Genomic DNA, 26,279 nt, shown 5'->3' with positions numbered 1-26,279 from the left:
TCATAAAGTGGTGATACTACTCAGTGTGTGCAACAGAAATGGGCAATCTGCAATTGTGTATTTCCAATCAAATGGCTTTCTGGTATTTCTGTCTGTTTTCCTTCTAAAATTTTAACCTGCTCAGTTTCAAAAACTGCAATCTAGAATGACAAAGCATGCTTGGATATCAGTCACCAGCCCTGACTGCTGTGCTCATCGGATCCTAAATGAAATATTTACATAATTTGGTGCTCTAGGAAAGCCAGATGAGAAATGACAGATAAAGTGGTATCTATCGACAGGAATAATCCCACTGAAGTTAGCCTGACTACTTGACTGGGCTTTGTGTATTTATGCTTATAGATAGAATTGCAGTAAAAATAGAAACATTTCTTGACAGCTGTTGTGTGTTGTGATATCTGAAATTGAAACAGGCACTTCTAAGTTTTCTGCACATCTCCTCAACACAAAAGTTTTATTCCAGCTCCTACTATGTTATGTTAGTAGTCAAACTATAGCAAACTTTCCATAATGGGAATGCAGTTACACTGAAGGCTGATGTACGATTTCTATAGAAGATAGAAAATAAGATATCCCAGGCAAATAGACACCTGATGACTGTGCCCATGGCAGTCACTATACCAACCAGTGCGATTAACCTTTTTATCTTCAATTACATTCCAAAGTGATGCTTGTTTTTTTTTTTCCAGTAAAACAGTGTGCAAATACAGCCTTGTTCAATGTTTTCCACAGCTACACTCATGTGCTGTTTTGCTTTATGAAATGCTTTCTATTTTTGTGGTTCACTGGCAAGAGAGATGAAGCAATTACGAAGGAGTTTGCCCACTGTTTTTTCTCTAGTGTGAGCTGTAGTCAGTTCTGTTAGTCCACTTCTTTCACATACTGATTGTCAAAAAAAGTAAGAAAAAAGGTTCAAATATCTTTACCAGAAAAATGCTGATACTTCTGAAGTTGCAACATGCATTTCACATCATCCTGTATGTTGCCACATTTGTTTTGAAGTAATGTTTTGTTACTGCTATTGCATGATTAAATATTGAGAGTATTGCTTTTCCAGTTGTTCTAGTGCAGTATTTAATGAGTGCAATTAAATGGAAAAATTGCCTTTTTTTAGCTGATGATAGTCTATTAATGTCTCTGTCTGTTCAGAAAGGAAAAGAAGTGAATTATTAGAATGACAAATGAGTCAAAGTTACCACGGTGATGGAGAGGTGCGATTCCCCTCCACATAATCTTCAATTAGTGATCTTTGTAAGAGGATGTTTTTCAAAAGGGTAATAGAGAAGTAATGAGATCAGAAGGAGGTCAAACCCAGCCTTCTTCGTTTGGCAGTTTGATTAATTTATTTCTCCTTCTTGCAGATTGCTGTAAGGGGCTTTTGTCACCCAGTGTTTTCCATGGGACTTTAGTTGAAGTGACTGCTTATATTAGCCTTTTGTGTATCCAAGAATGTTCATCCATTTGGAACTGAAGGGTTTTGAATGTTTCAAATTTGATCTTTACTACAAGCACTCATTGATAGTTCTGAAAAGGAATTTTTTTTTTTTGAAGAAACAATCCTTGACATTTCTGTGTGTATTGTTTTAAAGAACTAAATGACTGGCCCTAGTACTTGGATGCAATGCAGCTTACATCTTTTTGAGATGCATTATATTTAAGTCAAAGGAGAGGGAAGGAAGAATGACCCGAGAATATGAAGTTGTAGTGAAGGTTCTTTTCCCACAATATCTTCTGGAAAAGTCCCACAATGTCTTCATGTATGTGACATATGGACCATTTATGCATACTTCAGGCATTCTTTCCTGGCCTTTTCTATCTCATACCACTTGTGCGGCTTCAAGAAGTCATGAGCTGTTTCATAATGGCGGTCGTAAACCTAAGTGGCTGTAGATTCATGCAAGCTCCATGCAGCTTGTAAGGTCTGCCAGGACTCTATGATGAGTGTAGTGTTACATCCATGTTTAGTTTGTCCTCAGTAGTGATTTACTTTTTTAAAAATACTCAAAATAGCTTTTCTACAACACTGAAATGCCAGTAACATTTTCTCAGCATTTTCCTGAGATTTAACTTATTTGTGTGCTGATCAGTTCTATTCTGCTAATAGTTGAATATATTACTATGGCTTCAATTTAGATATAAATTCAATTATTCTTTGTAAAACAATGTGTCATTAGAGGAGCATTACATGTTAATTTAATATGACATGCTGTCGCTTGCACGTGTTACAGCAACGTTGCATGAACTTCAAGACTTAACTATGTCTGGTTATCTCAGTTTATGCTTAAGATACTCATGCAAATTTTTTTTTTTTGCTTTGATGAGGGTAACATTGTCTGTGAGTTTCTTAATTTCTCATGCAGTGGTTGCAGCAGTTATTTATTCTGATGTTCAGAAGTATCTCTAAAATGTTTCACCAATAAAAAGAGGTGCTTTGGTTCAGATAAGTCATGAGATTATTTTATTGTACTGATCACATAACCTTTTTTTTTACTGAAGGGCTATGCAGGCTTCTCAGCTACAAATTGAATAGACTAGCTCTTCAAATCAGGAGAATGAAAGAATATTTGGGTAGCAAGATATAGCACATGACCTGAGGTATTGGCCTAAGTTCATGACAGGCACAAACCCTTTATGTTATGTCAGCAATGAATGTGTCTCATTTTCTATGCTCCATTAGGTATGTCACATACCTCTCTGTGGCTACTAAACGCCATTGCATCCCAAGCAGTTGGAGGTATGTCATTTTAAGAGGGAGAGTCGACAGCTGCTTAGCACAAGGAATGGGCATACATGTAGTTGTGTTTCCAGCTTTGCCATGGAAACATTACAGGACTTCACCTGGGGATGTCATCTCTTCCTGCCTTTGTTTTCCCATTTGTTAAATGGAGATCACTGGCCTTGTTAAAGAATGTTATTATTACAGTAATTTAATTTTTGTAAGAGGAATGTATAAGCACTACATCCTCCTATCTGTGAATGATATATCTCATTGTATGTGAACAGTTGTCAAACTATGAGGGTTTGTGGTTAATAAGGGATAAAACAATTCTTGAAGGCTCCCCCTCCAAACTATGCATACACTGAAAACAAAACCGTCCTTTCTCTTTTTTTTCTTTCATGCCCTTTTTTTGCAAAATTTTCTTCCTTTTTCTTCAAGTGAGTTGCAATTTCAGTAGTTTAGTAGTTGCTGCTATCAAAATAGGCAGTAAATTAAGAAAGTTCTTGGGCAAATCATGAACAAATTTAAGTCATTATTAATGAAATTACCTGGGATATGGTGGCTGGCAGAAGGTGGGAAAAGCAGAGTGTTTCTTGGGTAGACACAGGACCTTCTTGGCTAGCACAGCACCAGGAGCCTCGGGTAATTCCACATGGAGTTTGTCCTGCTTTCTGTCACAGCAGGAATGTATTTCTCTATCAGAATTCATCTGGGGCTGCTAAGCCTTTTGCAATGGAGTTTACCCCAAGTAGTGAAACAGACCACGAGTTTCTGTGAAAAGCAGAGTTTTGTCTATTCTGTCAAATATTTGTGGTATACGAGAGCTGCTTGTGTAAGCATTCAGTGCAGGAGGTCATGTATACTAAAGTAAACGATATAATACATGGTAGACTTATCTCTATGAAGAAGTATTGCTGTCTGTTGTGGGTTTTTGTGTAATTAGGCCATGACTTAGTAAAGTTTCTATATTGGTGGACTGTAAAATTGTATGAGTAGACAATGCGAGTTTGACTTTATTTAAACCTGTTCATTTGCTTTGTCTACATATCTGAAAATTAGAGGTTAGGAAATGTTTATCTATCAGATATTTTCATCTGGGCACTGGTACGTTTTCAATGAATAATTTCAATGTATTACGATTATGATTTTTTTCCAGTGTGCTTGTAGGTATTAAAAACAAATGTGACTTCTCTAGAAAGCGTAGGCCGAGACTTATTTATGAGGTATAGGATGAAATATGAAGTTTATCTATATTGTATATACACAGTGCAGTTATTCCAGATAAAAAGACTAATACCAAAAGGATCTTGTGATTGCAACATTTATAATCACATGGTACGTAGATACAAGAAAAATCTGTGACTTTCTCATTTTCTTAGGTGCTGTCCATCTGGGGAGAATTTACACATACAGACACATATATATATGTGTATATATAAACATGTTTCCCACTTATCAAGCTTCTCCCAGAACAGAAAAAGCAAAATTAGATTTTTGTAAGCTGGAGTGATGTGCATGTTCTTATTTGCAATGTATGGTAAAGTAATCTTTCAATTTTATTTTTTAACAGTATTCTATAATATAAATAATCTAGTCTTTTCTTCTGCAGACTGTTTAATTCAGACAGGTTGAAGTTGCCTCCAAAGATTGGCGTAAAATTGAGGAAATCATTCATGTAGTAAATAAGATAATTTGCTTCCACCCAAAAAGATTAAAATATAGATTTTTTTTTATTTTATTTTTTCCCCATATGATTTAACACATACAGTACCTGCGTCTCTATGATTCTGAATACATTTTGGAATTAAGTGCCTTTACATGGATTTCTGTTCTTCATTTTCTGCACTGCACTTTTAACTTGAATTTTCTGAATTTCAATTAGTATAGTCAATAAAGGTTTTTCTGTATTTCCAAGGCATTAATAAGTGTTTATATAATTTCAGAATTTGATAGGAAACTGATACTCCTTATGAAAGCACAGCTAGTAAAAATAAATTACAAGTCCTCTCAGTTTGAGTACTACTGTATACAAGAAGTAGGGAAAGATGTGTTTTGGCTCTTGTTTTCTGTGCCATATTTACTTCAAGAATTTTTATGCTGCTCATTATGGGGTCTTTATAAAATCTGTTATTATCCTTTTTGTTCTTCCACTAGTGTTACAGAATATCAGCCTTACTGCTTATAGTTAAAATAGTAGTTATTAAATATGTTTATGAGAAAATTCTGCTTGATGGAGGTGGAACAAATGTTAAACAAGAGGGTTTTTTAATTTATTTTTTAGTTTAGGTTTTAGGTTTTTTTTTTTTTTCTCTTTTGGCCTGAGGTGGTCTCTGCAGATATATGGTCTTGGAATACTGCATGGAAAGTGATCTGTCAGGATTATCTCTCTTAAGCTCTGCCTATGAAGGGAAGACGTACCAAGGACCTGTAAACTGCCTGATAGCATGTGAACTCTTTCACTTTTATTCCATTGCACGACTGCCTTTTCTCAAACCTTGGATACATAAACACACTGGCCTATTGCAAATAAAGCAGTCCCAGACCTAATGGTGCACAGTCTGCTGACTGAACATAGGTGGCGTGTGCCATGCTGCTCATGTGCTGTACTGCCTGAGAGCCATAGTCAGAAGTGTTTTACTGGGAAAAGGTGACTTTTGTTCTTGTTGTTCTTATTGTGAACTGACAGAAAAACAGACAGGGGTAAAATATAAATTTTAAGTAAGGGATGAAGCAAACCCTTAATACTTAAGCTTGCAATGGGAAACTGCTTATCCTCACCCTAACAGGGCACATGTGATTAGTTATGCAGTCTTCTGATACTTGTTTATGTTCTCTTATGTGATAGTGGTAGTTTTGGGGTTTACTTAGAAAAAGAAAAAAAAAAATAAAGAAAAAAGCAGTTAGCTGCTGAAAATTTGGCTATTATAATGTGGTCTCTATGGGAGTTACCAGCTCTTCTGCAGTGGATGTCAGGCTGGTTTAGTGCCGTGGTGATGGAAGCAGGTTCTCCCATTATAGATGGCAGAGGTCCTAGTAAAGCCACCAAAATTAAGGTTGAAAACTCTTCTGAGGTGAGCATTCATGTTACTAACTTTGTTGAGGCCAGAAAGAATGGCAAGAAACTGTTGCTATTCAGGCATGAATGTTTATTGCTCTACTGAAGGTGCGGTTCACCTCTGTCCACTTTGACGGTCAGAATAGGTTCAGTGTACGTATACTGCAATTTTAAACACTTCTCAGATTGTGTTAAAGTTTAGAGAACTCTGTATTGATGGCTTGGCCTCGCAAACGAAGATTTGGGAAGGGCTTTACCCATGCTTACTACAAGTGGAATGAGGACTAAAAGGGCAATACAGGATAGGCTAATCCGGCTGGAAAAAAGGCTGCTTGGTCATTCAGGATGTTGCCGAACAAGACTGTCATCTCCTGGGTCAATCTCGATTCACCAATGCCCTGAACCGCCTGCATGCAGGGCTGGATCTTCAGCTTCCAGTGCACCTTATCACCTTCCTTTTTGTCCCTCACCTGTCACTACAGGGCTTTGCAAGTGTGGGTAAATCCTTCGGACCTGCTCAGTGGATTTTTTAAGTGAGGCACAGCGTGCGCAGAACTGGTCCCACCATTTACACCTGAGATTTGTCTGCCAGGGCCTAGTGAACTTAGATGGTGACAGCAAAGTCCTCAGGTCGTAGGTTTGGTTAGAGTATCCTTCTCTTAGATGGATGGCCTTACAAGGCTAGACGAGCTCCATCACTGAGCAGGATTACTATTGCAACAACACATCATCAGTAGGGTAAAACTAACCTCTCTCACGACGGTTTCTGTATTACATCTCAGAAATCATTCTGGACTGCCTTAATCATCAAAAATAAAGAAAAGTTTATTTTCTTCATATCCTGATGACAAAATAATGTGTTGGCTAAACTTGCCGTGTGAGCTTGTCTCCCTCATAATGCAATGTTAAGTGTATAATGGCTTCTTATCTGTTCTTGTGCAGAATCTATTCTGGATTATTGGTCTTTATATAACAAAAGTTGTTTGCTTTTAAGGTTTTCTCTGTTGTTGTTGTAGTTGATAGCCAGCTAACATGAACTTCTAGGGATTTCTCTGTTCCTGCATATTCAGGTCATTCTATTTTTATAAGATGCAGAAATTTTTGTACACAAAACCTATTTGTCCCCACTGTCTGTCCACACATTTGTCTGTAGATATAATTTTCTGAATGCTTTTAAGCCTCAAGCATTGGCACTTGTATGCTTGAAATTTGTGTGAGCAGAAAATTTCACTGGAGAAGGGAAAACCATGGTGAAAAAACACACTCAGTACAGCTGAAGTTAAAATATCTTCTCAAAAATTTCATGTTACAAATATTAAATGAGTTTTTAAATACATGCATAACCACTGATGAACTTTTTCTAAGACTCCGTGAAGACAGGGTGACAGTTAGATTGCAATCTTGGTTTCTCTTCCCCCTCTCCATGTATTTAGAGTGATTCATGCTGTTCTGGCAAATCTACTTACCCAGATTTGCAAAATAAATATTCCCAAACCTTCTATCTGAAATCATATCTCAGCTTTTAATTATTTAGTTAGTTGACAGTAGATTGTCTTAAAATTTTATCAAACACTAAGCACCCTCCTTCCTTACTGTATATTACGTTGGCTGTTTTGAGTGACAAAACCACTTAGAGACAGTGACTGTTACCATATCATGGTTTGAAAGGTAAAACAGAACATTATCATCTTTTTAATAGGAACACTATGTGATTCATAGGTGGTGAATATTTCATGCACTTTGCATTTGCCTTTGTGCAGGAAGGTAAATGGAAAGTAAATCCATGTGTACTTTAGACAGTAAAAAGGCATTACTATGTTACATCATATAAACATGTAGATTTGATTCTCTCTTTACTCATGCTGTAAAAAGAAAGTTTTAAAGTGTTTAGCCATACCTGGAAATGTAAATGCACCAGCCTAATGTAATGCTGAAGAAAAATTAAGACAAATGATACTGCATCCTTGCCACAAACTGCAGCTTGTACAAAATTCACTTTAGTTATTATACTGTGAATACGTGTGCTAAACCTCCTCTGTGTATGCACAATTTATGTTGAATGCAACATGAATCATTTTAATAGACCAAGCAAAAAGTCCCCAAAGTCAATTTTCAAATTATGAACCTTGGAACAGAATATAGCAACAATGAACAGCAAATAGTTCAGATTTTATTCTGAACTACAGATGAACCATTAAAGGTACAGTATACTCATTCAGAAAAAAACATTTCCTCCTTATCACCACAATGTTTAAAATGCATAACAAGAATATTTCTTAAAGGTCAGTTCTGAATTTTCTTTTTTCTATTCCTTACTAAGAGGGACATTGATCAAGTTGATGCCATGGAGATTTAAACACCTATTGTGAGGCCTGGGTGACTGTAGTTAGGTTCTGTCTCCGATCTGCCATGTAACCTTGAGAAAGTGTGTTATAATTCTGAATTTAATGCTTTGAAATTCAGGATTCTGACCAGAGTTACTGCTTAATGAGCGGCTTGGCTGCAGATGGGTCATTTCAGCCCTTTTTCTGCCTGATTGCAGCTGCTCAGTGTTACCAAGGCGCAGCAAAGATGCACAGGTCTTTTGCAGGTAGGTAAGCAAATATAATTAAACAGATAAGAAGAAAGAGTACTTGAGCATTGCCTAAAACCTGGATTTGATAGGTCAGGCTGTCTGTCAGTCTGGACAGAGGTGGCAGTTTCTGCAGCCCACAGAATGCATGTCAGGCTGGCACACAGAGTAGTAAGTTTTTATGCCCTTTGTGAGTTCAGTAGAATTCACATGCTCATGATAAAATGCTACAGCAAGAGGCTGTCCTCAGTGCTTAGGACTAGTTCAGTTTAGAATACTGGGACCTAAATTTTGCATTACTGCTTCATCAGGCACTGCATTTCAGAACGTGGATCCTCAAAATTCTTTCTTTAACTTCTGGAAGAACCTAAAATTCTGAAGCACATGAAATTTTGCAAATAAATGTCCATGGTAAGTTACATCCTTGATTCTGCCTGTTGTTAGAATTCAATTAGTCCTAATATTTCTAGATACATAAAGCTTACTGAGCTGCATGTTAGGTGTGTTTTGTTTATCTGAGCCCTGGTTGATGAATGCTCTTAGATACCGTCTACTGAATTGAGATACTCTGGGAGATAATGTGGTTGTACCTCCTCTTGGTTTGAATCATAATGCTTAATGGGAGATCTGTATCCCTCTTTTTTTGTGCTTGAAAGAAGTTAGTATCTTCAGTTTGAGGTGAATGTTCAGAGCAGAAGGTGACTGTGTCTGAAGTAACCTTCTTTATTCCTTTGCCTAAAAAGACTAAGTAGTCACTCACCTGGAGACAGAAAAGATTGTGCTGTTCATTTGGGATGTTCTAGGCTTTACTAAAACAAGAAGTGTATGAGCACAGCTGAAGTAGGTTAGTTACCACGCAGGGATTTGGAAAGGAAATCTTTATTGTGTCTTCCTTCATTTGCCTGAGTGAGAGTGTACAAGCACTGGTCATAGTTTGACGCTGCACCTTTGATGAGAGCCATGGGTACAAGCTAAACGCTCTGACCGAGGTCATCAACAGCCCAAGATATTTAAGTTAATTTTGCATGGGCGAGATAGCTAAAAGGCTATGTGGAAGAAGTGTGCTCAGAAGTGTGTTTGGCATCTGATGGACTAAGTATGGCACCTAACATGCCTGTGTTCTCTGACCTGTCTATTCTGTCAAGTTTAAGGGTGTTTGCCCCATTTGTAGCTCCGTATCATTACTCTTTTCAGATATAGTGAGGTACCCTGTCCAGAGGACAGGCAGTGAAAGTATGTAATTAGTGTGTTTTACTAGACTGCACAGAAGAGTCAGCCAGGTGTGGAGTAGATTGGATGGTATTTATGAATGAATGTCATTATTTTGACAGGATGATAAATTAACGTTTCTAGCTTTGGAGCCCAAATTAACATGTTTTCATGTGGTCTGGTCAGCACGGGGACCTGCAACTTGTGGCACCTTCAGAACAACATCGTAGCTTGGAAACAAACATCAGCAAACTGAAATGGAAAAATGGTCTGCTGAAAGGGATTCAGTTCAGGCCTTTGATTTGGCTCTCATCCTTCTGCCGCTCTTGATACAATATTTAAATCTTAAAGATATTTACCTACTGAAATCAAGTAATTTAACTTTTTAACTGCACAGAGAAGATTTTTAAAGGGAAAATTAAATACTCAGTGTGCTTTACTGTCAATTGTAATGGGAACCGAGTATGCTAATAAACCTTTCAAAAGTGTACAGGGCTCAGATATGCCACGGTGTTTACCTTTAAAAACACAAATAGGTTCTTGCTTAAACTTGCTAAATTACTGGATCGAGCTCAGGAAATTATGAGCCATATTTGTAATGGTACTGTGTGCTTTTACAGTCTGGCAGTTACTTGGTGTAACTCTATTTTTAGGTATATAATCATCCTGTTCTTCAGGAGCAAAGAAAGAAAGTTAAAATTTAACACCTTTAGGAAATTATTGTACAGCTCTTTATGGAGTTCTCAGAAGAGAAGTCCAGCACCATAGCATGAAGCATCTGAAAAACTAAATTGAAACCAAATGCTTACAAGTGCTGAAAGGCATCTAAATAGTTGGCTGACATATGTCATTGCCTCATCTACTTTATTGATGACATTTTTCATTGCTGGATAATTTCATTTAGTAAATAATGCATGGATCTAGTTGATTACAGGGAGGCTGTTGATCTTTTTAAACACAATTCAGTACTTTTGGAGCCTTTTCATTTTCCTTCAACTTCTCTCTGTCCTCTTAAATTGCTTGAATAATCAAAGTCTTATAAACATAAACTTCTCTGCCTTATCATCTTGGCATAACCTTTCACACGGGAATTAGTGAGTCATGCCTCAAAGTGCTCTACCTTGTGCACTTGAGTGTTCTTCAACTGGTCAGATTTGCTGTTAAGTTTGGAGAACACAGAATGAAGTGAAAGAGAAAAAAAAAGACTCAAAAATTATGCCAATTGGTTTTGTGGGAGGGGAGAAAAGGGCTGCTTTCACTTCACTTTGTCAGCAGCATAGTTAAAAGTAGGAACTGGCAGCAGTCATGGGCTTTTCAAGTTACACCTATATGAGAAAAATAGTCTGGTAGAGAACACACAATGTTGCCATGGGGTGTTTGTGGATCAGTAGTAAAATCTAAATGGAAATTCATCTATTTTGGTAGGACTGGGTTCAAGTTGCTTCTATGTACTACTACATGATATTGACTTAAATTTATTGCTATGCAAATTATGGTATTTGTAAATTATCTGAAAACTTACTCTCTATTTTGGCTGTGCACTGTGTCACTGGCTCTGTTCTGATCTGCAGTTACTGTGACCCAAACGAACTATGTTACAGAGTGAGACAGCTGCTGTTGGGGATCTAACATCTGACTTGCATTTATTTCAAGGCTTTTAGTCAGGACTCTTTATAAAATAGATGTGATAAATTGTCTGTATTTGATACATAAATTTGGCCTCAACTTTACCAGATTTATTATTTTTTCATTTATTAGCCCCTGGGACAAGTTCAAGTGACTGAACAGCTCTAAGCAGTGAGTGAGAAGTGAGAAATATATTTCTTGAAAATTGATTATTTTCCTCCCTTGCTTTTGTCCTTTTCTGCATGTAATATTTTGCCATAGTTGAATCTGAGATCCAGAATGTTTTAATCTATAAGAAAAACCTTTTCTTTTTTTCTTTTTTTAAATTATCTACAAGACAATTCATTATGTCATGGTCTTGCAAGTCAGAACATTATTATCATAGTCACAACAGAATTTTATGCAGATGAAGAAGCAAAGTTCCCATCTACTGATCCAGAAATCTTCAACTAATTTTATGGTATCAAGGCAAAAAATACATTTTGATGAGTTTTGGGGTTCCAGTTTTGACTTCTCACCTAGCATTCATGTTATTAATTGTATGCCACTGATGCAGAGGTCTAACCGTGACCACTACAATACTGTATCATGCACTGTAGTAAGTTCTAAGAGACAGCTTGAGCATTGAAGAATGTGAAATTTATACTGGTAGAGTGGGAATATGGATCAGCAATCCATAGATTTTAGCCAATACCAAATCAGCAGTAAGATCAGAGAAGGTCATCTGTGTTTTTGTCCAGGCCGTGATCCACTGGATTATTCTACTACATTCTACATTGAGCCTACATGATGGCACAGATCATGATATAGAAAGCAACAGGAATAAAAATTGAAAATCTCTTCTTTTCTTTTTCTTCTAGATCATGAGATTTAAAACTTATGAAAATGATTTGTATGTATGGAAATGTGTTATTTATGTTCTATAATAGTTATTCCAGTGAATGGCACCCTCCCCTTTATTCCTCAACATCAGGCATTTTCTTCATTTTGTGATATATTATATGGCTTTTTGGTGTAACTACACTTTTGGATCTTATTGCACAGAATTTATGTGTTGCCTTATCGAAAATTTGTTTCATAATTCATTAATTATTTACTATTACTTGACCTTACCGTACATGAAAAAGCCTATCCCATAACTGTAATTTCAGTTCTCTCTAGTGTGAAATCAATCACATTCCACATCTTTTATATTATTTAAAATGTGAATGATGAAATTTTCTTGTGCATTTCTCCTGAGTTACTGAGAACTTTCAAACATTAGTGTGTGGGAAATATGCAGGCTGTCCCCTGCAGACCTGAGAGAACTGCTGATTGTATTGCAAACGCTGCAAAACCATCTGCAATGGATGGGCTGTCCCTTTTTTTGTGGGTGGAACTGGTGGCTGATGCTCAACAAAGGCAGTCTGGGGCTGTTAAAGACTAGGAATGTTTTGTAAGAGTATGCTTCATAAGAGTATTTTTTTTCTTTTTGCACAAGTAATAATATTCAGATTAGGACCCAGCTTTCAATTAGTACTTTCTCCCTATCTCTACAATCTGATGCCCAAAGAGTCGATGCTAATATATTTCAGAATGAGTTTGACCTGCTGATGGGAACCCCTTGGCAATTGGATAACTGGAGAGTTCATTTCTGATAGTCATGTGCCCTGTGCTGTGTAACTGAGTTGATGGGTATCATGTTTGTAGTTACAGTCCAGAAACAGCTGGTGAATGTTGTGGGAACTAGCCCAGTGCATGGAATAACATGATGAAAGTTGTTTGGTGATACTGAGCTACAGTTGCTGATTGCTTTGACAGTAATTTTTGAAAATACATGAGTAGATAAAAGGAGAAATCAGTCACAGACTTGAGGTTTGGAGAATGCTTTCTTTCTGAAAATCTGCAAGGAATGTATTGTCATAAACCAAACAGAGTTTTGAAATGATATTTTAAACAATAGAGATATAGTAGTGGAACAAATTACATTTGTACCTCAGCCTTCACAAGCACAGACAAGTAAGACTTTTGTCCTTGCTAAAAAAAATTACCTCTTATTATTCATTCCTTCTCTTTTTGCCTGCATGCATGTTCATTTTTTTTCCCTTTGCAAGACAGTTTGTCAACAAAGCATGCTTTTTGTCTATTATTCTTTCACTAGTTAAATGCCAGAAGCTGTATATTCTGAAACATGTCCAGATTGCCATATGCGTCTTATGCAGCGTCCTTACTACTTTAGAAACATATATAATCATCATATTAAGCAAAAGCTTTCATGTATACACTTTTGTAAAGATCAGATGTAATTGACAGTATTTAATTTTACTTCAATAACAAAAGTTTTTTAAATAAAGGTTTTTCCTATATAGTGTATAGTGTAGTTAAGAAAAATATTCTGAGTATATGTAATATTATATAAGGAAATAAAGTTAATTTTCTTGAAATATACAGTATAGTATATAGATGCAGTTTGGGAAAAAATAGTAGAATGAAAAGTATAATGCTATTTTCCTAAGCCACATTTGCTAAATGCAGACTTTTGCAAGGTCAGCAGTTATACTGGAGTTGAGTAGAAATGGCTTCAGTGGCTTTAACTTTACCAGTGCCCTTGATGAGGTGCAGAGTTGTCAGTATTCTCGTAAAATTCCTCAGTGATGGCTTCTTCTGTTCTCTTTATTTCCTTAAGTGAACATCTGTCTAATTGTTCACCTCCATTGCTTTAGTGCTTTCCTCATGCTTTCTCTGTTTCCAGACAATAAACTTTATTTTCTTCATAAGAATTCAGTCTACGCAAGGGTATTAGGCAGCTTGTTTGCACCTTTTAATTTCTGGAAGTTTTCCAGAAGGGCTTTTTGCTGTAGTTCCAATGGGTTCATCAGTGAATCATGTAACATAATGCAGCATTGTGTTTGGGTTTTTATCCGTTACCTTCTGTTTATAAACAGCTGCTTGGAAATTTTCGTTTTGATTCTTTTTTTAATATGTGTTACATTTTTGCATGTGGCATATGGGTAAGATATACTGTAGCTGCCATGTTTTCAGGTGTTCAGGTGGGTACAGCCAGTATTTACCTTAAAATTGGGGAAAAGCCTAAGCTACTGCTTAAAAAACGAAATTTTAAGGGAGACTATGTGCCAGTTATTTAGCTATGTAATAATAGCTGCTAAATTAAAACCAATTTAATAATTGAAAGACTACATTAAGATGTGTCATTAACACTTGTGGGTGCAGACCTGTGGAAGTCATCTTAAAAGACTTTCTGTCCACGAGAAAGAGTATTGCTCACAGTTAGGATGCTGCTTCTCTTCATGTTCAGTTCTTTGTGTTCGGTTTTGCTTCTTTTATAAAAGGGAAGGGCAGTGGTGATGTTTTTTTCTTCTCCCTCACTTCCCCGTCCCTCTCATCTATAAAGCATTTATATCAGTCTTGTACACCTATTCTTCAGGAAAATGTTTAAAGTTAAAAGCAGGTTGTTGTTATGCTTTTCTTGCTGCATTTCTTTCTGTAATGGCAGCACTTCCGTGTTTTGTATGTACAAGTGCTCATAAGAATGCGATTTTTAAGGCATACTCTCCATCCTTGTCACTATATTGTTCATTGGCAGGTTGTATTTAGGAAATAAGTGTTCTAGTGACTATAATCATAGGTGATTGTCAACTCTCTCACTATATTGCTGCATGAGACTATTATTTTCTGGAATGCTTTTGTTATCTAGAGTTAATAACTTTATCAGAAAATTCATCTGTATCTGTTAAATGAAAATTTCAGAGCTTTTAATTTTGATGGTGCTTGAAAACAAGGCACTTGATTTTGGACTTCATTCACATTTACTCTGAAGTAATTTTAAACTTTCTTAATTGTTAGAACAATGGGACATGGCCTCCTGACCCCTTCAGTCTCTGTCTGAATGCCATCAGCTTTATGCATCTGTAAAATACACGGCCTAGACTTTGATCAGAGATTTTTAGACAACCTTATGCTTTTAATGATGTGTTTGGTATTTTATCTTCTATATTGCTGACTACAAGTTGAGCAAAATGTTTCCTGAGATGGGCCATGTTTTCACAGAAATTTAATTCCAGTCTTTGTGTTTATTTTGTTCATATTTTGTCACACAATCTTTATTTCTTTAGGAAGAAAGTACAGAAAAGCTTCCGCCTTTTATGCTCACAAACCAGGTAGCACAGTAGCTGGTTTCCATATTCTAATAATGTTCAGATACACCTGATGTTTTTTTGTGCTTCCAGAAAGATAATATTTTTCTTCAAGTCTGTATTGTTTATGTTGAGCGTATATTAAGAACCTGATCCTGCCAACCCTTATTTGTGCAATAAATCTTTGCTAATGCGATTCAGTCCTTTTATTTCACTTTTTAAGATTGCGTACGTAACCATGTGGCCATTTTCAATGTATCTCTTAGCCCAGTTGTGGGAACAAAAGAATTTGTATATGGGTTTATTTCTTTTGAGGATAATGTTCCATCAGATATGTGTATTATACTGTTCAATGCTAGGAGATTGTCACTGTAAGCTGCCAGTTAAAAATCCTTAAATAGATAATTATTAAGTTCTTTAATTTCTTTGTTTTCTCATGTATTTGTTTGCATTGAAGCATCCTGATATTATTAACGATTAAATGAGTGATGACTTTTAGCTATATCAATATTTGTATTTTCCTAGGATTAAGAATGAGGGAATGAACTGTACCTTAAATTTACTAGTGAGCTTTGTCATAGTTCAAAATAGCTGCAATGCATTTTTAAACCTGCAGACGTCACTATTCTGCCAATTAATTGTGCTAAACTTAATGCTCATATAGCGCTCTGACCACATTTAAAATATATGTTGCTTCCATTTAGCAATTACAGCACTTTGTTTTTAATCTAAAACAATTTAATAAGATTTATTTTAATATTGTAACATCGTTTTCAACATCCGCTAAAGGAAATAGTATGCTTTCCTTTGAACTTGTATAAGCCATGTCCTAAGACTGTCTTTAATTATTAGTTATTGCTGTTTCGATACAGAGTTATGAACTATTTATTTTGTGTCATATAACATACCATTTTTAAGCAACATTTTTCAGTCTGCCCTCCAGGAGGGCAAGCTGCCCAGAACATCAGGGATCTCACAGTTATTACTTTGTGTCATATATAATCTTGTTTTTTCCTGCAACAAATAAATCTTTGGGCCTCCCTGCAAAAAACATTTGTGGTTACAGTATAATAAAAATAAACCGTTTGTCGTGACTGCAGCTGACATTTATCAGCCTATTTGTGGGTGCTCTTTCTCTCTCTGTATAATACGGAACATAATTTGTCACTTTGTAAATACATTCCAGCCTAAATCCCTGCCAGCATCTGTTAGTGTTTGAAGGATTAATGCACTGCACAGTGCATGTCTGCACTTTCAGGCAACAACATAGCTTATGATTATGGATCATGAGAGAACAGGGAAAAAGGGTTCATTTTGTATTTACTTAAACATTGTTGCCCTTTTGACCATCATGCTTTTCTCCTCTTGTTTGTCATCTGCAGTAGCGATGCTGGTTTTTCCTTTATGTGTAAAAACTCCTGCCTAAGTTTTATACATCAGCATATGCATAGCTGTACATAAAACATGCCTTTAATTTTATGGATAATTAACAATAGTATTCTGTTGCAGTAGGGATGTTACTGGTTTAGTCTGTTTAGAAAGACTGTTTTCCCTCTGCCATTTGCAACAAATCCATTACCCAGTTTGTCTCCTGTATTGCATATTCCTCAGCAACCCATAAACTAGGTTTATTTAATCCTAAAAAAAAACTTCAAATTGAGGAAGTTTTTAAAAGGAACCCAAGTCTGTAGCTTCTAAATTATCCTGATGCTGTTTGCCTTGTTGCTGTTTTTGAAAATGTATTCGGCTATCACTTCAAATCTTGCAGAATGAAAAGAATTGAAAGCATTTGAATAGGAGGCTCTCCATAGCTGAGAGTCTGTTACATGTTCCCAGGCTCCCTCTATTATTCTATAAACAAGAAGATATGTTTATTAGAATAGTAAACCACATACATGTAATATATTGCCTAGATTATTTGAGATTCCCCAAGATAAATTCAAATGAGCTTTACAGGAATGGGCGTTTGGAGGCGGAAAGAAGTGGTCTAAATCCGGGGAAAGAAAAATATCCAGCTAAAAGTAAGCTCCTAAGTAAATACCCACAGTTCATGTACATTAAGAGCTAAACAAATTCCTATTGCCAAAACCTACAGTAGATTTTTATTTTCTTTTTTAAAATGCATGTAATTTCTCGTTGCTGAAGCAGATGTGTACTGCCTGCAATGGAACCATGTGCATCCAGGAAACATCAGGGACATTTGGAACCTACAAATCGAAGTACGCTGAAATTCTAGTCTAGTAATTTTTGTGTGTGTGTTTTTGTTCTCTCTGGTTAAGGAATAAGTAATTTTAAAAATGCCCATAGGAGACTGAATTATTTTACTCTTTTTTTAAAGGATGATTTAAGATTACTATGCCATAGTTTACCTCTCTAAAGATACTAATTTCAGAAAGAAATGCAGATGTTTTTCCTTTTTTTTTTTTTCCCTTTATAAGTATGTTCAGAATATATAAAAGGACAAATTTACAGATATTGATCTGAGAGTTGACTAATGTAAAGATTGCAAAATAATAATATTGCTTATTGTAGTGCTACTTATTGCAGAAGATTTATAAAAAAGATACTAAAATATGAAAAATGAAGCAACAACAAAGAAATTAATAAGTGTATTCTGCATTTCATGTGTAGACATTTGCTGGTAGAAAGAGATACAGTTTTTAAATTATTAGGGAATTTAGAATGACTATTGCATGACCAAGAAAGCCTTTCACGTCCGAGTTAAACACATGAACTGTACCTAGAGACTACAGTCACGTTGTGTTTGTGATGTAAATTTTAAATTGCAGGTAAATTGAGTGTTTAGAAGAAAGGGAAATATAGCTGTTATATTTGTTTAAATGTGAAGACCAAATGCCAGGTTGGTGTATGGCATCCTCAGAAACTGTTCTCCTTCACATTGCAACATATATATTACTCTTTCACGTCTTTCATCTTCAGAAGTTCAGTGGCTCATTTGTGGCCTTTGTATTTAATCTCTCGGTAAAGGAGGATCCAGACTTTTCTGTTGCTTTTATAACCCAGTTGAGCTCAATAGTTAAATCTGCAATACAGGTGTTCATTTGAGACTGTCCTGTGTAGGGAACTGCCATTGTAGCTCCAAGACATTCATTTGCAGTACAATCCTACTACAGTTTGAGGGCTTCAGGTTTTTACTGCTCTAATTTGTAGATGATGCCCAGAAGATAAACACTGTTCTCTGTCAAGCAGTCATGTTCTGGAGAAAGGGTAGAGACAGGCGAATAATAATAATAGTAATAGTAATAATAATAATAGTAGTAGTAGTTGTTCTTGTATTTCATTCTTCATGATAAAATATAGGTCCAAGGATGATCAGTAATCCTAGCAGTTTGAGGATCATACTGACCCATTAGGTCTTTATATATGTGTTAATTCACTTGACTTGGATGAAGGCAACCCTTGCAGGATTTCCATTTTTGTAAAGAACATGAAGATGTAGTTACTTAAGCAGAAAGAGCCCCACTTTACAAAATCTGTTTTTGAGAGAGCTGACATGCAGCATGAAAGTATGTTTGACAGGATGGGCAAAATGACTAGAGGGAAGAATTTACACCTGTAATTACAGCCAGAATATAGGTAAAACAAATATGTTTGGGAAATAGTGAAACCAAGTATTAATAAATAAGTTGTATTTGTCATGAAAGAAAGAAAATGCTTTTAATCTCTGACTTTCATGAAGAATCATGATTAGTCCCAGCATTTTCCTTGTATATCACATATATGGGTTAATAAAATAATTAGTAGTTAGGAAATTGTTTTCATTGTGTACCTTCATTTGTATAAAGTTAGTGAAAATTTGAAAAATTGCTGATATTGGGGGATAGAAGGGAAATAAAACCTAGGAAAATGAATATAAAGATGTTTCACCATGGTGACTTTTAATGAACTTTATTAAGGTATATCACATGTAGTGGAAAGACATGTTACCGAAGCATCTAGCATACATGTTGTATTACTCTTAAAGCACTTCCATAAGAAGTAGCTGCATGGCATTCGAAGCACACAAGAAGATGAAGCTGGTGTTACATAAATACAGTTTTGCATGAAGTACCAAATGTTGCCTACATTAGTTACAATAATACTTACAATCCTAATCCTGAGTGAAAGCCTTTTTCCCTATTATGTACCTCCATAAATAGTGCATGGCACTGGCTATTGACTGCCATAAGCCATGTGTCAAATTGTCAGATGTGCTTCTAAAACATCCTCTACTTTGTCCTCAACATGGAAATATGGGTTTATTTGGGCATTGCTTATTATATGCTGAGTTTTGGTTATTTACTTTATCTATTTTAAGACTTTTCAACAGCTCTGATGTCAAGTTATTTTTTTCCTGAAGGTTTTCTGTTTCTCACACTGCATTCCAAGGTGTTGTCATCAGGATTTTTCTTAATGAAATTAAACTGCTTTTTACCATTTTGTTATACTTTCAGTCCCTCAAAGACAGATGCTTTTATTGTTGTGCTATGTATTGAGTTTTGAGTTAAGGACTTCTAAATATCAAAGATTTATACACGGTATTTTTTGAGAGTAAAATTACACAGTAAATTATGTACCGTCCACTATGTTACATTCTAAGTAGGCCCTTACAAAATGACTTGTGCTTACATAAGATACAGGGGCTACAGCATATTTATTAAGACTCTTCAACTCTGTATGAAACTGGAGCAGTCAGAAGTAATGGTGTCTGCTGAAAGATTCTTTATCATATGAATTTACTTTTAGTCATCTATTATTTATTTCAGCTATTTTATATGCCATTATAATAAATATTATGACAGAGAAAGCTTTTATGCTTCAACTTATTGTACTGCTCTTCACTTCCTTGCAATCCTTCAGGAAAATGTAACTATGCTTTACCTATATTTAACGTAAATCATCACTTACATTTGAATGAAAAATTCACTATGAAAAAAGGCTCCTTCTTCAGTACCAAGACACAAATGCACAATCATGTTTACTGCCAAACTACTCTACCATACAGTGTTCATTTTTAAACAGTTTTAAAGCTGTAAAGTGAATACATTGCATATAGTGAAATTGCTTGCTTTTTGGATGTTTTCACTTCCTTGTTAGTTTCTGGCCCAATAAGCATTTTTCTAGCATGAGTGCAAAATATAACCAATTGAACTTAAGCACTTTTAATATTCTTTTTTCTCCAATAGGGAGCTGTTTACATACAAAACCGAACAAACTCTTTTCTGCTGTTATTTAGAGTAATGAAAGTTACCTGGAAATATTGATAAAATGCTTTTAGAAATGGGCATAAAATCATGAAATACAAGATGAAGTTTTTTCTTTGCACTTTGCAAAATGTTATTGTGTTGTGTTTAAAAGAGGACTTGTTAGGAACCAGAGGATAATCTGCCTTTGGCTGTTTCTTCAAAGACAGGATGTTGGTGCCTAGACATTGTGAGCCTCGAACTGCTCTTTGGGCTTCATGAAACACAAATACTCCCCAACACAAAAGCACAGTTTCAGGTGGTTCTAGCTGACCTTGTTTCCACACAGTTCAGTAGACAGCAGAAGCGTATCTGCCCTTGTGTCTATTGTCCTTTTGGCCAGTTTACGAAGCTGGCCTAAGTCTTGTTCTGGAAGTGGTTTAGGGTACGTTGGGACTTCTGGCCTGGGAATCTGCAGCGAGGGCACCAGCTCATGTTGCACAGGTTCTCAACTGTGCCACATAGTAGTGATCCTGAGATTTAGAAGTGAGCTCTTTAAATTCCTCTACACTCATTATGTTCCTTAGTTTTCCCTTAAATTATGTTATTTAAAATAAAGTAATAAAGGAACCATTAATGTCTTTTGTTGATTTAATTTTAAAAATTCTGGAGCTTTCTGCCTTAGCGTGTTGATCTTATGATGTCAGTTTTAAGACTGTGTTCTGTATTTGGGAAAGTGGCAAGTCGCATTTAAGATTTCACAACATAAAATGAGGCATAATTCAGTACTGAAAATATGTGAAGTGAAATAGCGAGAGACATCAGAATAATACTATTATGACGCATTAGATTAGGATTTGCAGCATACCATTAACTATCCGTTCTGACTGTGGATTATAATTACAGTTGCAGTGCCTTTTAGCAAAAATGGTTTTGAACTTTTTTTTTTTATTTTAAAATATTTTATTTTTCTATAAATAGCACAATATGTGATACTTGCTATATAGGCTTATAGGAAAAGATGCAAAACGCAAGAAAGGTGATACTGAGCTACTGTAAGAAAATAAACAAAAAGGCATCTGCTTGCCATTGGTTGGAGCTATTCTTACAGTAAGAATTATTAAGAACATACCCTTCAAATATATTGCTTATTTCATAGCTTTTTTAAAAGAAGTTGTGACATTGAAGTATGAGTAGGAAAATTTGGAATGAAATTTTGGAATGAAAATGGTGTGATATTAAAGGCCTAGCATTTCACTTTCTCAAACTATAGTAAGAATTGATGGTCTACAGAACACCTCTTTGGAGTGAGGAGTGCTTGAATATCAGTTGAAAAGGGAGAATCTGAAACAGATCTGCTGGCTACTATTTGGAGAAAATGAGTTTGGTTTCTTGCATGCCTTCATGAAGCAGGAAAACAAAGCTAATGGCTGTCTCTGTGCTCAGTATGGACCTTGTGTATATCGGTGAGAAACGCAGGCTGATGCCGTCAGGTTTTTATAAAGGAAAGTCAGGGAGAAAGTTAAAAAAAAATAAATTGTTTTGCCATTTGCTGACCTTTTCCATGGAAAAAATTACTAAACCCATACTTCTTTTTCCTTCTTAATTTTTCCTTTTTCAGATCATTTTAAATACATTTTCCTGAATTTCCTAATGAATGTTTTCTTTGTCTTTTTCTGTGTATGTGTATCAAAACTAAAAGGTGAAGTGGTGTTACATTGTTTAAAATAAATTATCTTACTGTCTGAAGAAAATGTAGTACGAATAGAAAGATGGTCTCATTTCATTGGCGAAACTGGTACAGAAGAAACATGATTATAGTTTGCATTTGCTGTCTAACAGTCAACCATTTATCATTTTCAAGAATATGATTTCTAGACTTATGGTTTTTACTTTTTCAATATTTTAATCCACAAATCTAAGGCCAATCTTAGTCTTTTTAATTTCTATTTCTGAAGGTATTTTGCAGGCCTCACTCTTTTTCCCTTTTGGACTTGAAATACACAGGTACCTCTCTTCTGTTCTTGGACTCAGTAGCAGAAGCCTAACACATGACACCAAGAGGAGAAGCATCAATGAGTAATACTGTGTGGGCTTCAGTCTGTGTCCCCAAGAGGACAGTAGCTACCAGCGTGCGGTATAGTCTGTCAAACTACTTGATTATTATTTTTTTTGACCCTCTTGTGTGCCTGTATTTGTAGCCTTCTTGTTTTTTTACCCTTGAGAGAGCTAAGAGAATGTTTCAACTGAGGAAAGCAGAAGCAGTGTAAACCCAGCTACGCACACTGCTTCTCTATTAAGTAAACAGCTTTGAACCGGAAAGTTGTTATGGAGGTCTGTTGCATAATGCAAGGCAGCATCATCTTTCTCAAGTCTCTGACCATCAAACAGAAGAAAATATTTACCCAGTGGGGCAAAATGAATTCCAGGATGATGTGCATCTTGTGACAGTAAAAAAACTCCTCATAACCAAGTTAAGTTTGGTTTAGAGTTTTCAGACTCCATCAATGGATACTTCCTATGGAAACTGAACCTGTTGAAATTTTAGTTGTGTTTATTTTGTTGTGCTGATAAGTCTGGCTGGAGTGGAACAAAAAGATTTTGAGTGACATTCTGTTTAAACCCAACCTGTAAGGTAATTGTGGCGGGCAGAATGGATGCTAGCAAAACAGAAAACAGATGTAGGGAGAAGAGTAACAGATGTAGGGAGAAAAGTACCAGATGTAATGAAACACAGAGATCAGATGAATTGCTTGAGCTTGGGAGACAATGGGAGCACTCTTCTTGGTTTCTTTTTGTGCTGGGACGTGTGCTGCTTCCTTCTTGTTCCTTCAGAAACAGGCATTGTATAACGTTGTAATCACAATAGATCCCCGTTTACATCGTGATGCTAACAAAGTTCCTATTGCCTCTCCATTCAAATGCTGCCTTTGACTGCATAGTACCACTGTATCTGCTTTCTCTTATTCTTCCTCTTTCTTTGAGCAGTGCCAATGTCCAGTCTGGTCCATGACCACTATACATAGGTGTAGGTGGCATGTTGGGATTACATGAAGTGTCCCTTTAATTTCATTTTTTTTTACTGAATAAGCTAAGCAGAGGGCTTAGCAGAGGGCTGAATGTTGGCATGTTTAGGTTTTGGGAGAGTACAGGGCTTTTGCCAGCTTTCCTTTATGTACCAGAGTGTGTATGCGGTGATGGGCAGTAGTAAGTCTAAAAGTGAAGGTGAGCACAAATAACAGAAGTTCATAATTCCTTAGGGGATCTATGTGACTTATATGTCATGAGAGTTGGTATTTTTGCAGAGGATCATAGATGTCTTAAAATACAGTGTCTGTGGAAGAACTAGACAGTTGTTGGATGTGGTGGTGCAGGCGCACAGCTGCAGTCGAAAGCTCCTTCATAACTATGGCTTAGAACAACTACAGCCTGCTGGGTTCTGTGGTGACTTGCTTTCACTTCAGTGCTTGCAATGAAAATAGACTTGGTTTGTTTAGTTCCAAGATTTGAAGTGTGTTTCAAAAGGTCTGAGAAAGCTGAAAGCTGAAAATTTTGAGTTGTTTTGGTGGTGCCCAAGGTCATTGTGTGGGATTGCATGTCCTCTGCTAGGGGAAAAGTTTGTTTTAAGTGCATATACAATTTCTTTAGAAGATACACACTCATAAACTCTTATTCTGTGAAAAAACATTGTCTGATCACTTGTTTTCTACACTCATTTTATACCTTTATGTCACCTGCTGTGAACAATAGATTGTTTTGAAATACTGTGTGCGAGTTTGAATTTAACTGTTTTTTATAGAGTAGTTGCTGAGTATTTTTCTTTTGGTATGCTGTGTAAAGAATGCCATGCATTAAGAATAATGCTTCCTGTACTTTATATTTCATGAGTTACATAAGTTTCACCAGCAAAATGGAAGCTAAAAGATACCATATTAACCTTAACACTACTTTGTGTTGATTCATTTTATTATATAAAGCTGTGTGTTGCACAGCATATGTTTTTAGCAGAACCACAAAATTGCAATGCTACTTTTGGCACTAAATGTTGCGCTCGTCCATTCGTTTTGATGATTTGTATTCACTTTGGGGTTATAATGTTAAACAAGGGAATCGGGTAAGTTTCATAACACATTTACTGTAACATGATACTGTGAACTAAACTTGCTCTTATTTATCTTTTTTTATATTTTCTCTTGTTCCAGCATAAAGCCAAGGTAGAAGCAATGACCTTAGACCTTGCTTCTCTTCAGAGTGTGCAGCACTTTGCTGAAGCATTCAAATCCAAGAATGTGTAAGTACTCAGAAAATTACACATAAGAGTTTCTTGTTATTTTAATATCTCTATCAGCTGAGCACAGTTGTCAGAATTCGCCATGGCTGGACTGATTTAGTGGATAATCTTTTCACAGGATTTTTCTTTAATGGAAATTAAAGATCACTTGTTTTCATCCTAAAAAAAAAAAATAATTATGGATCACTTATTATTCCATGTAGCCCTAGGATTAAAGGGGGCATTGGTACCCCTGTGGCTATTGGAAAAGGTCAAAGCTGAACTGCATAAAAAACAGCTCAGGCAACTTTTATCAGTTTTGCAGTGGCTTGGAAGAGGTCAGGGCTGAGCAATTATTGCACTTCTTGTCTTACTTTCTTTTCTAACCTTTCTGCTCTCTCTTTTTATTTTAAAGCATTAAAAAAATAGCCGTATGAGCCAGACAGCTCTATTTTCCAGACCTCTTTCTGGAACAGTCTATAATTAAAAAAAAAAAAAAAAAAAGGAAAAAAGAAAAAAGAAAAAAGGAGGGAGAGGTGTTCCTAATGACATCACTTAACAATAGGCAAATTTATATGGCGATAATCAGGTTAGCTTCCAAATGGCTTGTTTAATTTAGCTTGAGCAGAACAATGAATCTCTAAATCGAAGAAATGAATTGAAATCTTTAATTGCCAGCTCTTGGCAATAAATTCTGCACTTTGTGCTTTTATACACAGTTTGACCCATTGATTGTTGTGAGTATTCAAACTTCACTTTTTTCTGCAAATATTTATGTAACACATATACATCTTACTGAACTTCTCAGGAGAATTTGGCCTCTTAGCTTTGAAAATATATTGTCATAGGGAAAATATATAACAAAGCATGTTTTTTCACTTTTGAAATACTGCCAAAGCTAAATCTCACATGGATAGACAGATGACATTTTAGTACTTATAGATCTTTTAGATTCAAAGAATTGTCAGAACTGACTTCTAACACGTTCCTTTACTGCTAAAATCCTTAGTAACAATATTTTCTTACCATATATTATTGTCATGTATTAAAATTTTCTTGAAATAGAAAGACATACCCTTGCAATATTGATGCTTTAATACTAAGTCATTTTCATAATATGCAAACAGTAAATGCTTTAATTAAGCTTCTTCATGCTTTTAGTATGCTACATTCATTTAAAAACTATATAGTACAGTGAAAAGTTAAAACTACCCTTCTTCCAAATGCAGTTCTTAACACGATTTGTGTGTTGTAGATCATATCATGGTCATCCTAGCTAGTCCATTTTGTATGCATGTTTGTAAATCCTTTGAAGTGAACATACTTAAATCAATTGTGCAGAGAACTTAGAAAATGAAAAGATAGAGAATCAGTAAAGATATATAATCAGTAAAACCTGTTTTACTTTTGTTGGCATACATTGTTTAACCAGTGTAGGTCTGTTAAACTACATTGTCAGTGATGGACAGGTTTTATGAATGTTTTACTCCCATTTTATTTGGCAAACTTTTA

The 26,279-nt window shown here is 35.7% G+C and overlaps 1 protein-coding gene across 1 annotated transcript in view; it reads left to right on the top strand.

Annotated features, from left to right (window-relative positions):
* Positions 1-26,279, top strand: part of WWOX (WW domain containing oxidoreductase) — a 499,554-nt gene that overhangs the window by 59,118 nt on the left and 414,157 nt on the right. The window contains exon 2 of the mRNA XM_061475050.1: positions 24,700-24,788. Within this exon, the coding sequence (XP_061331034.1) occupies positions 24,700-24,788 (89 nt within the window). The remainder of the gene's footprint in view (positions 1-24,699; positions 24,789-26,279) is intronic.

Source organism: Pezoporus flaviventris, unplaced genomic scaffold (genome assembly GCF_033815535.1).
Source record: "Pezoporus flaviventris isolate CSIRO_AGI_PZ_B2104156 unplaced genomic scaffold, CSIRO_AGI_Pfla_v1 ptg000082l, whole genome shotgun sequence".
NCBI lineage: Eukaryota > Metazoa > Chordata > Aves > Psittaciformes > Psittacidae > Pezoporus > Pezoporus flaviventris.
This window is presented reverse-complemented; position numbering and strand designations above follow the sequence as displayed.